The sequence below is a fragment of the Hypomesus transpacificus genome, chromosome 14 (genome assembly GCF_021917145.1).
Source record: "Hypomesus transpacificus isolate Combined female chromosome 14, fHypTra1, whole genome shotgun sequence".
Lineage (NCBI taxonomy): Eukaryota > Metazoa > Chordata > Actinopteri > Osmeriformes > Osmeridae > Hypomesus > Hypomesus transpacificus.
Window position 1 is genome coordinate 11,009,682 of NC_061073.1, and position 12,138 is coordinate 11,021,819.

The following is a 12,138-nucleotide window of genomic DNA, read 5'->3' on the forward strand; positions in this document are numbered from 1 at the left end:
GGTGTGGCTGTCAGACGGACATGTTAGCAGGCGTGTGTGTGTGCCCCTTTACACGCCCCTCCCCTCTCTGCCCCCGCACTGTGTGGACACCTGAGAGCCCAGGAGTGGGCTGGTCTGTGTTGGTCATAGAATAACCCTCCCCCTTCCACACACACACACACACACACACACACACAAGGTCAGAGCAGCATTCTATTACCGGACAGAATAACACATGCCAAGCTTTGTGTGTGTGTGTGTGTGTGTGTGCGTGCGCGTCTTGGCTCCTGTCTGTAACTAGTTTGTCCATAACACGTGTTTGAGCATGGCACATCTGGGTGTCTCTGCACAACGGTGTTTCACTCACTTTCACAACGTGAGGGTAACTAATACTGAATCCTTTCACGGGATAGTGGCTTTTTAAGCAATTCCCTATCCATTAACCCTCCACCCAGTTAACCCCACCCAACCACACCCCAAGCCCTCAGCACGGCCACAAATGACCACCGCTTAGACGCATGCAGCTGTTTGTCGAGATAGATTTTGCTATGGTTACACAATGTGGAATTGATAAGGATGTATGTTCAAACTGATACTCCACACGCAGCATTCAGAAGGCTCCAGGGCCGGTTTATACCCTCTACACATGTTGCTGCTCCATGTCCAGGGTGTTTGAGTAAGGCACAGTCTGCTGATGTGAACCCCTGGTCGTTTAAAGGGTCCGAGGTGATACTTAATGAGCTCATCTCACCGTCCCTGTGTTTGCCAAGCTGAAAGTCAATAGATCATGGAGCTTTAGGGTTCATTTCAGTGCTGAGTAAACAGTCGATTTGCACATTCACCCTGTGTTGCGGTAGCTTCTGATAACACGGACTTTGATTTCAAGAACTGGGGTGTGAGGTGTGTGCGTGTGCTCATTCAGGTCTCCACTGAGTGTTTTTTCTTCTTCTTAGTTTGTTCTCGTGTCGTTTCTTCAGGGCTTTTTCCGGCGGACCATCCGCCTGAAGCTGGAGTACGACAGGTGCGAGCGGCGCTGCAAGATCCTGAAGAAGAACCGCAACAAGTGTCAGTACTGCCGCTTCCAGAAGTGCCTGTCTGTCGGCATGTCCCACAACGGTGAGCGGAGAGGTGGAGAGGTGGCCCTGACCCAGCTGGGGAGGGGACAGGATGGGGGACAGGATGGGGGACAGGATGGGGGACAGGATGGGGACAGGATGGGGACAGGATGGGGGACAGGATGGGGGACAGGATGGGGACAGGATGGGGGACAGGATGGGGGACAGGATGGGGGACAGGATGGGGGACTGGATGGGGGACAGGATGAGGATAGGGTAAGGGACAGGGTGGACACACACACTTGAAGAGAATCATCATCAGCTCAATTACACATGACGTTGTTCCCCACGCTGCAAAACTAGCTGCAAGCTGACTGCAGCATGGCAAAAAGAGAAGCCGGTATCACATGACCACATGTACAGAACACCCAACAGTCACACAGCTATCCCTAACACGGAGCCAGTGAGCTCCTGCCAACGTCCTGGAAGATGATCTGCCTCCGCAGCGATGGAGGATTTGGTAAAGGTCGCAAAGCAGAGGGATGTATTGATCTGGATGAACCCTGTCACCCATAGCAACCTGCAGGGGGGGGGGGGGGTCTTGTAGGTGATGTGACTGCCAGGAGACACACATACACACAGTTATTCAGAAGCCAGGCCTCATGGAGGTCAAACACAGTCAAACCAAAGGCCTTTTGGTCAAACACCAGACTGTAAAGATCTGTGTACACAGAGTTCAGCTTCTGGCATCCTCAACTTCATTATCATGCTTGTAGAAAGAGTCTGGGTAAATAAATCTGTTGTGGCGATAGCATGTTAAGGTCAAAGTCTGCAACCTTAAAGCGTCTTGTTTACTTGTGTCCTGTGTGTAAACATGCAACATGGCAGGCTGACCCTTGACCAAGGTTAAGATCTTAGAGGCCAGGACAGACCAAAATGCTGTTTTTGGGATGACGTGTGTATGTGTGCACACGTGAGTGTCTAAAAGATTTGAAACGTCACAACAATAGAGCTCCAGACGTTACGTGACTTACTGTTTACGTCGTCATTTTGGCAGGAAAGTAGTGGCAAAAATGGACGGCTCTAGCACAGATTTCAAACTGTCCGAGGTCACTGCGCACTTAAATTCTAAAGACATAGGCAGCTATAAAGCAAAACTTGATCAATTAAACATTAGTGATCCATATAATGCTCCTGGTTTTTTTTGTCGATGACCGGTGCATGCTCGGATTGCGTGGCGTCACCTCCCGGAGCTGTATTGGAGGTTTTCACGAGGCCATAGGTCTTTACAGTACAGATATAGCTTGTCTGGGTGGATCTTAGTACTACACCAAGATTCAAATGAACCAAATAATAAGTGTAGTGTCCTGATCCCTTTCTCGTTCTCATCTTCACATGCGCAGTCCTGCTGTAGTTTGAGTCTGTATTGAGTTGCATAGTGTGTTGAATTCTATCTGTGGAGGGGGAAATTCATCCAGAGACAGTGAGGCTCCATATGGACTGAAAGCTGTAACTCCACTCTGCTTCCATCAGTTCTCTCTCTCTCTCTCTCTCTCTCTGTCTCTCTGTCTCTCTCTCGCTCTCTGTCCCTCTCTCGCTCTCTGTCCCTTTCTCTCATTTATAACAATCATGAATTCACTTGAACATTCAGCTATGATCTGAACTCTGCCCACAACAGTCCCTCCCTCCCCATCCCTGCTGTCTGTTACCTGGGCCACCTCCTCCCACCTGCTGGGTCAGAAGGCTGATACTGAGGGATACCCTCTTCTACTCCCTCTCCCAGCGATCACACTTCCTGATCAGGGATTCAGCTCCTGATCTGCTGGGGTTAACCTCAGCTTCCACTTTGTGAACACACTAAGCTAATGGGTCCTCCAATGAGCTTTAATGCAGCGCTGTGCACTTCTACTGTGTGTGTGCGTGTGTGCGTGTGCGTGTGTGTGTGACGTCTGCAGTGGAAAGCAGCGAATTCCGATCCCCTTTTATCCTTTTAAAGTCCCAGAAATAAAGGGACTGTTACCGGTACACCTGTTGGGGTAGGATTGTGTGTGTGTGTGTGTGTGTGTCTGCCAACTGTGTCAGAGTGGAAGGGTTACAAGCGGTGCAAATGTAATCTGATTACTTGGGATCAGTCTGTCTGGGAGATGCTTGTGGTCTGAAAACAAAAACAACACAAACAAGCATGTGCACAGACACTTGTGTGAAACAGCGTAGATTCAATTCATAAACCCAACGTGGTGATAGTTAGTTGACCTCCGAATGCCTTCTTCAAAAGGTGTTGGTTTCGGTATACATTACACACACACACATACACACCACATACACACCACACACACACCCTAACATCACGTCTGGTCCCCCCCAGCCATCCGCTTTGGCCGGATGCCCCAGTCGGAGAAGCTGAAGCTGAAGGCGGAGATCCAGACGGGGGAGCGGGAGGTGGAGAACCCCCAGCTGGCCGACCAGAAGACCCTGGCTCGGCAGATCTACGAGGCCTACCTGAAGAACTTCAACATGAACAAGGTCAAGGCTCGCACCATCCTCACCGGCAAGACCAGCACTCCGGTACGTGTGTGTGTGTGTATGTGTGTGTAGGGGGTGGGTTGGGAAGAAAGTCTGGATCTGCCAGCCCTTTTGACATGCTTTTCCCAATGAAGCAATCCAACTTTGTTTTTATTTGGGTCCTTGTTGCTCTGCTTGAAGATGATGCAATCAAACGGTCCTCAGTGTGTCAATACGATCTGGGCTGAAGCGAGCCCTGAAGGCCTTGAGCTACTGTCTATTTCAGAAACAGCTTTCCCAATCGGCAGCCCAAGCCAGCAAGTATGAACAAGGAAACATCTGTTATGAGTGGGCTGAACGAATATAAAGACACGCTGTATGTCCAGGGTTCCTATGGTGTTCTTACCTCCTCCCACTCACTCACTCCCCTCTCTCGGTTCCCTCCCTCCCCTTCTATCTCTCACTCCCTCCTTCTACATCGGCCCTAAAAATTGTCCCTTCAGATCCATACGTCATTCTCTGCTCCATTTTTTGATGTGAGAGTGGGTGTGTGACCTGAGAGAGGTCAAGGTCTGTTGTCTTGTGAGTCTGTGAGTTCCTTTCTTGCGTGTTGAAAAGGCTCAGAGCAGGTCAGCTGAAGAATTCATCTTTTACTTTCACCCCTGATTCAACGGTTACTTCCCGAGTGTTTGGGTGCTCCAGTCAGTGCTTCCATGTTGAGGTCGTGTGAAGGTTTGGCTGCTGGGAGCAACACTCTGATCCACGACGGGCGTTTGGTCTGCCTGTCCTTGGTGACCTGTGCTGTACAACCATTATGGATTTCAATAGTTTGTCCAAGATTCTTGTTTTAGCATATATTGCATCTAATTTGAAATGTAATATTTCATCTGACATTTTTACTTGACTCGAGCAATAGGCTACCAAAAATGCTAAACAAACCTAAATCTAAGTCAATTTTAAAAGATTATGCATTCTGTAGCTATATCACCATATGTGAGTTTAGTAAATTGTTGTTGTCATGTAGCCTTTCAGTTAGCATTAGCCCAGCATTAGCCCAGCATTAGCCCAGCATTAGCCCAGCATTAGCCCAGCATTAGCCTAGCGTCAGCCTAGCATTAGCGTAGCTCTGGCTTGATGGACATGTACAGGTGGCAGGCTTGGCATCTGTGGGAATTTCCACCACTGCAGGTCCTGATTGAGCACACAATCACTGAATGACTATGACCATGAGAGACGGCACACAAAGTGGGGTAAATACTTCTCGTTTTCTTCTTTTTTTTCTTGCCCAGATCACAGACAATATCTGGCCCTTACTGTGCTCTGTATCTTGTAGCCAGGCATGCACAACAAGGGAGATTAGATAGGCTAACTTGTTTGGCCGAGATTTAAACATTGTGACGTATGGAGCAACCCTCTGTTTTCTTAGAGTTTATGCTGTAAGATTTATAACACCAACATTCAAGGAAATTGGTTGATCTTCCACAAAGACCAGTAATAAAACGGTGACACTTGAACAGAGTTGAGTTGTAATTCTTGGAGGACACCAGGGTCACGGCACAGCTTTTTACAACTGCAAATAAATGCTATTTTCACTCACTGTGTGACTCTCAAGCACTTACAGACTTACTGTCTGCCCTCGCCTGCTACTACTGTACTTAACGAGAGTTTGTACAGTTTTCTAATCTGGTGTCAGTAAGGAACACTAGAGGATGCTTCTGTTGACTGTGGTTCTGAGGGGAACACACATTTTATTTATTAGTAACAGTTGGAAAAAATATAAATGTAGGCTACACAAGACCTCTCTATACATTACTAATACTTATTTTACTTGTATATTTAGGCTACTATATTAGTAGTACTTAGCCCACTAACATATAGGCTATGTTGCACTATACCTATATAAACGACCCAAACTAGTAACCTGAATGATAACCTTCCTAGTAATGCAGCAGAACACAGAATGTGTACACAATAAACTATGTCAATGGGGAAAGAGATCTGTGCCTCTTCAGATCAGTAAGGCCACAAGGATCTGACCAGCTTTCAACGGGCGCTTCTTGTCGGGGATAGCGGTGCACAGGCGCCAACACAAGAATGTAAACAACTTTTGTGGAAAGTTTCAACTAGTCACGTCTCACCAAACTACGAAAGCAATAACTGATATAAATGACGGGATTAAATAAAGGAAGCAGTCCAACTGCGTCATTAAACATTTACAAATATAGAGCTGTGGGTAGCCTAATTTTAATGATGTTTATGCCTATCTCTGATGGATAGGCTATATAATTTTTCTGATCCATCTCATTAGCGGCGAACAAAACATGAAAAAAAACAACCATTCATTCTACAAATCACACATAAGACACCAAAGGCCTATAACGACCCGTGGCCTTCTAAATAATAGAACGCACGCACACTAGCTTAATATATATATATATATTAGTGCTGTCAGTTTAACACGTTATTAACGGCGTTAACGCAAACCCAAATTAACAGCGTCAATTCTTTTATCGCGCGATTAACGCTCTTTTTGGCCTAGCAAACTTTGTCGTTTTTTTCACATGCTGTTGCAACAATTACCGACGTTAGAAAGACTACAACACCACACCGGATCTAGCTAGACCGGAAATAAAACAACAGGCACGCCACACACACACTTGTTTGGCTTGCGAGCCGGCTAAAGAGTTGTAGCAGAGCCCGTTTACGGATATTAGACATTCTCTGGTAGTAGGCTAACGTTACGTTTTGAGTGGATGGCGAGCGCGAGACGCCGAAATGGATGCCAATAAGATTCTGAATGGAAAGTTTACTTTTAAAAAGTTGCCAAATGGTTCCATTGACAAGACCAAAGTGATCTGTGTGTTTTGTCGTTGTAAACTGAGTTATCATCGCAGCACGTCCAGTCTGAAATACCACTTGATGGCCAAGCACACAGCTGATGCGATTCATGCGAATTCTCCGCCCCCTCGTCAAAGCCAGGCGATTGCAATGTTGTTTTCAATAAAAAAATATTTGCACGAAGCAATCCGAACCACTTTTCCATGTTGATAAGAGCTTTAAAATTGAAAAAAGAATGGGACAAAAAGAAATCAAGGGACATTTAGAATAGATAAAAATGTGCGAATAATTGATTAATTGCGAGTTAACTATGACATTAATGCGATTAATCGCGATTAAATATTTTAATCGTTTGACAGCACTAATATATATATATATTTTAGTAGTCTTACGACAAAAACTTTGCTGTTGCGTCTGTCTCTATCAGCGGTTTACTCTCCTCTGACCTGGTGTCAGAAACACAACCTGATACGCAATGTCTTGGTCTGACTAAAAAGCCAGGCTACGTTTTAAGCAAATTCTTGAAACGGCCAAGCGAAGGAGCATTTCTGATGGGAATGGGAACACGTAGTGCGTTCCACAGTTTAGGGAGGAATGAGACACTCAACCTCCACCTTTTCCTCCTCCCTCCTTCCTCCTTCCTCCAGCCTTTCGTCATCCACGACATGGACACCCTCCAGCTGGCTGAACAGACCGTGGTCGCCAGGATGGTGGGCAGCGACAGCGTGCTCCAGGACAAGGAGGCCGAGGTGCGCATCTTCCATTGCTGCCAGTGCACGTCGGTGGAGACCGTCACCGAGCTCACAGAGTTCGCCAAGTCGGTCCCCGGGTTCTCGGACCTTGACCTGAACGATCAGGTGACGCTGCTGAAGTACGGCGTTTACGAAGCGCTCTTTGCCCTGCTGGCATCCTGCATGAACAAGGACGGCCTGCTGGTGGCCTACGGCTCGGGCTTCATCACCAGAGAGTTCCTCAAGAGCCTCCGGAAGCCCTTTGGCGAGATGATGGAGCCCAAGTTCCAGTTCGCCATGAAGTTTAACGCGCTGGAGTTGGACGATAGCGACCTGGCTCTGTTTGTGGCCGCCATCATTTGCTGCGGAGGTGAGAACACAGGATGTTTATTATTTGTGGATAAAAAAAGGAAAAAAAGAAATGTTTGACCGGGAACTCAAATTAATTTGATAGGAAGTGATTGACTATGGGGATCCGTGGATATGTTTCTCTGCTAACTCTACTATGCTACATGTGGGCTTAAGCAGGTGTTGTGTGGGTAGGATATTATTGTTTTGTTTTTGTTGTCGGTTCTATGATACTCTTGTCTGCAATAATGCTTTCCTTATTTCCTCCTGGCCCTCAGACCGGCCAGGTTTGGTGAACGTGGCCCATATCGAGCGCATGCAGGAGACCATCATCCAAGTGCTGAGGCTTCACCTTCTGGCTAACCACCCAGACGACGCCTTCCTGTTCCCCAAGCTGCTGCAGAAGCTGGTGGACCTCCGGCAGCTGGTGACAGAGCACGCCCAGCTGGTGCAGGAGATCAAGAAGACCGAGGACACGTCCCTCCACCCTCTCCTGCAGGAGATCTACAGGGACATGTACTGACCCTGCGGGGATGTTTCCTCCACAGAACCCCTACAGCTCCTTCCCGCGCTGGAGGGAATCTGTGGGGTTATTGTACGTGCCGATCTGTCCTTTTTCATAAAAACCTTAAAAAAACGTTAAAAAATGGGTTGAACCACTAAACATCCCCCGAAGCAATAGGTGGCACTATTACCTTCTAGTTAGAAAGAGGGTTGCAGTCTTTGAGCCCTGGCCAGGAGTGGGAAAACCTGAACTAAATGCTGGGTACCAGCACCTGTGAAACTTCCATACAGGCTCCTTTCTGAGGACGTTGGAGATGAGACCATGTACTGTAGATGTGGGTTGTGTGCTGGGTTTAGGAGCGTGCCACATACATGCCACATATCACTGGGTTTAGATATCTCCTGCCTTCATCAGAAGCAGATGAACTAACCTGGGCTGACATTCAGAATGCCATCTTGAAACAGACTTAGTTTTGCTTTTAGGATTACTGTCCCGTAGCATGCACTTCTCATACTGGCCCTGGGAGGAGAAACTGCTGTTTATCAACCCACCCCTGCAGTCGATTTTAGAGAACTCCATTTTTTTTTATCAAACATTCAGGTGAGATTACAGAATGACACACTGATTTTGTAGTAAACACCCAAGTGACTTCAGTGCCGACCACAGATTTTCTGACGATTGTGTCTCCAAACAAGGCAGCTTTTGTCCTGATTCGCTGTTTGACCCTTCAATCATTTCATGGGATTTCCAGTGATATTGAAATTCTAATGAGGGTGTTTTTCTCCTTCCTCTAATTTCCTGTTGGAACTTTCTCTTCTAGAGGTACACTTAGAAGCAGGTCTAAGATCAGTTTTTCCTTCAGCTGGGGTGAAGAGTTAAGACCTGATCATGGAGACAGGTTGAGGAGGTTCTAGTGGACGGATGATGATTCTTTACTGGGGATGGTCCACAGTCCTTCCTACAACATGATGCTTAGTAACCTTCCAATCAAAGCTTTCCCCAACCCATCACCTGGACGCATGGTTCTGAGGTTGAGTGTTTTGACATCAGAGAGTGAGTTCCTTATTGAAACTGTGAAAGACCCTCTGTCTTAACAAATGTCCGTCCCCCCGTCCCCCCATACGAGGATAGGAAGGTCTAAGAAACTAAACCAAACGTGCACTTCATTGTGAATCACGCATCATGACGCTACACTAAAAGCACAACTGTGCTCAGAGAAGATGCGACATAAGACTCTTTTAAACGTATTGTTCCTCTATAATGCCTTTTTGACAAACACAGGTATTTGGCACTCCAGGTTGTTTTGTATTCAAGGGCTAATTCGACTCTTAAGAGCATTGAACCCTCACACACACAGCGACAGCTAGGCTGTGCTGCTCCTCCAGTCTGCCTGTTAACATGGTCACCCTCTAGGCAGGCCCCTGCACACACATCCCTGTTGCACCTCCATATTATCTCTCTCTCTGTCATTCTCTGCCACTCTCTCTCTACCTCTCTCTCTCTCTCTCTCTCTCTACCTCTCTCTCTCTTCCTGTCTGTTTCTCTCTCTCTCTCTGCCTCTCTCTCTCTCTCTTCCTGTCTGTTTCTCTCTCTCTCTCTCTCTCTCTCTCTGCGTCTCTCTCTCTCTCTGCCTCTCTCTCTCTACCTCTCTCTTCCTGTCTGTCTCTGCCTCTCTGCCTCTCTCTGCCTCTCTCTCTTCCTGTCTGTTTCTCTCTCTCTCTCTCTGCCTCTCTCTCTACCTCTCCCTTCCTGTCTGTTTCCCTCTCTCTCTGCCTCTCTCTGTCACTGCCTCAGTGCCTGCTTGCATTTGTCTTCTCGTCTGGTGGAGGTCCAGGGGTAAACACAAAACTCCTTGTGGGTTGTCGATACATGAGAACGGTTATCTGAGTTTTCTACGAAATACACTTTTAGTGGGATATGAATGTTGTGAAACTGTCCTTTTCCATTGAAGAGTTTCTCCTCTGCGATGTCACAAGTGCATGGTAAGAGACTGCATCCGAATGTTAGGGTCTTTTATAGGGTTAGGGTTCTCTTTTATAGGTATGTTATTGAATGAACCTGGTTACCCTTGAATCAGGCAACATCCACATCGCCCTTCAGACTGTTGAAATCCTGTAAGAATCATCCGAGTACATGTTTTTCTGATGGTTTCAACGTTGTGCAAAGTTTTGTACGTATCTTTCCTTCATCAAATGATCATCTAAATCCACAAGTCCTTGATATTGTGTGATGTTATAGACCTATTAACCCCCACTCTCAGAAAGTGGTAGTTATGATTTGTGCATAGATTATATTAATATGCCTGCTTGCTTGCAAACGCATAACCTAAAGGTATACAAGCTACTAACAGTAATTCAGATTTGTATTCATCTGTTTGTAAAATACCTTTGTTTTCAAATTGTACAGTATGTTTTAGTTCTGTGTTTTCTTTTTTTTTTTTGCTTAGGAACATAATTGTGTCAGAATGAAGCTGGGTCGTATTTTTATAAAGCAGAGGCAGATTCATGAGTATATCTGAAATGTTGAATATTAAGGTTGAATAGTGCAATGTAAATAGATTAATGGGTAACAAAGTAACCTTCAATATGTATATATATACATACACATATACATGCATATATATAGATATGGATTCCATTAGGGACATTCCTTTTGATTCCTATGTGGAGAGGGAGAGCAGCCATATTTGTTCCTGTACGTACCAGCCTGTACGTACCAGCCTGTACGTACCAGCCTGTACGTACCAGCCTGTACGTACCAGCCTGTATGTGCTGGACTAAACATAGCAACACACAAGGCTTGCAACTTTGTGACACGTTATGTACTGCTAACCTTCACCCAGTAACACACAACCACAGCCAAGCTAGCTCAGTGTGGTTCCAACTATGCTGGTTTTAGTCTGTAATACAGTGATCTCAGGTTGAATTGTAATACCTTAAAGGGGATGTAGAGTGTGTGTTCTCCACCATCCAAAATTAACAGATGCTGCATAGCTAGCCTCCATGTGTTAGAAGCCAAAGGTTTGTCTTTTATATGTGACCCTATTGCAAAACTCTGTTCTCATGGGACATGATGCACTCATAACTCGTCCCCTTTAACCCAATGCACAGTGGGATCATAACAGATGTAATTAAGTAACAAGATGCAGTAACTAAAATGCAGTACGTTGTCATAACCCACTCCCATTGTATCCTGCTATTTTTCTGGATTACCTCCTCACTTGCTGCTAACGAACAATAATAACTCGCCGAACTATGATAACGCCATGTCTTAGAACTCATTCAGCATACCCTCAGTGCTCTTAAATGGACACAATATTCTTGTTTTATTGGTGCAAATGGTCCCCATCTGTAGATTATTATACATGTTTTCACTTTTTAATGATACAGCACAATTTTACAATTTTATAATTTATGGCAAATTATTTCGTGGACCCCCTGGCTATGGTCTCCAGACCCCTATGGGTCTGGTGACCCCACTTTGAGAACCACTGTCTTCGATAACTAATTCTCCCGCCGCCTGTAGTTGTAGTTTACATTACTGCTCATGTTCACCTGGAATGTTCCTTGTTCGGAAGGACTACACACAATCTGTGCCTTAAAGTGTGCCCATGCCATATGATACGACACACGTTAAGGCCGCATAGACACCACTATGTGCGGTAGCTGCCATCAACTGGAAGGTGCCAGTATTGGACGCCACACAATACAGCGCAGACAGGATATAAAATCACGATGGAAATATGTAGGGAAGCTATGGGAACGATTACAGTTTTTTCTTCTTCTTATGTGGCATAGAACCACAGTTCAAAAGCATGTTCCTACATTTGAGAGGATGAACAATGACGGATACCCTTATCAAATAATAAATAATTTAAACACACTGAAGCTAAATGGTTGGAAGTGCTTTCAAGCCGCAATCCCATAGGAAACAAGTCATGTAATTTGTGAAATTTAGAGATGTGCCGTTTTGTGAACTGACAAGGGACTTTTGATATGTATCAGGGAATTTAGTCTTCCTTAGTCTGAAATTAGCTCAGGATATAGCGATACACTCGCCTTTTTCATTTTCAGGTGAGTGAATAGAAGCCTACTCTGCCATACAAGTAATATGAAACGCAATTAATATGATCAGAATTATAACAAACATTGTATGTATCACAGGGGCAGAAGCTATAGGA

At 45.6% G+C, this 12,138-nt stretch overlaps 1 protein-coding gene across 1 annotated transcript in view; it reads left to right on the plus strand.

Annotated features, from left to right (window-relative positions):
* The window catches only part of pparab (peroxisome proliferator-activated receptor alpha b), a 24,920-nt gene extending 16,837 nt beyond the window's left edge, over window positions 1-8,083 (plus strand). The window contains exons 4-7 of the mRNA XM_047034682.1: window positions 957-1,095; window positions 3,400-3,599; window positions 7,022-7,475; window positions 7,732-8,083. Of these exons, the coding sequence (XP_046890638.1) occupies window positions 957-1,095; window positions 3,400-3,599; window positions 7,022-7,475; window positions 7,732-7,976 (1,038 nt within the window). The 3' untranslated portion in view covers window positions 7,977-8,083. The remainder of the gene's footprint in view (window positions 1-956; window positions 1,096-3,399; window positions 3,600-7,021; window positions 7,476-7,731) is intronic.
* Window positions 8,084-12,138: the final 4,055 nt, after the last annotated feature.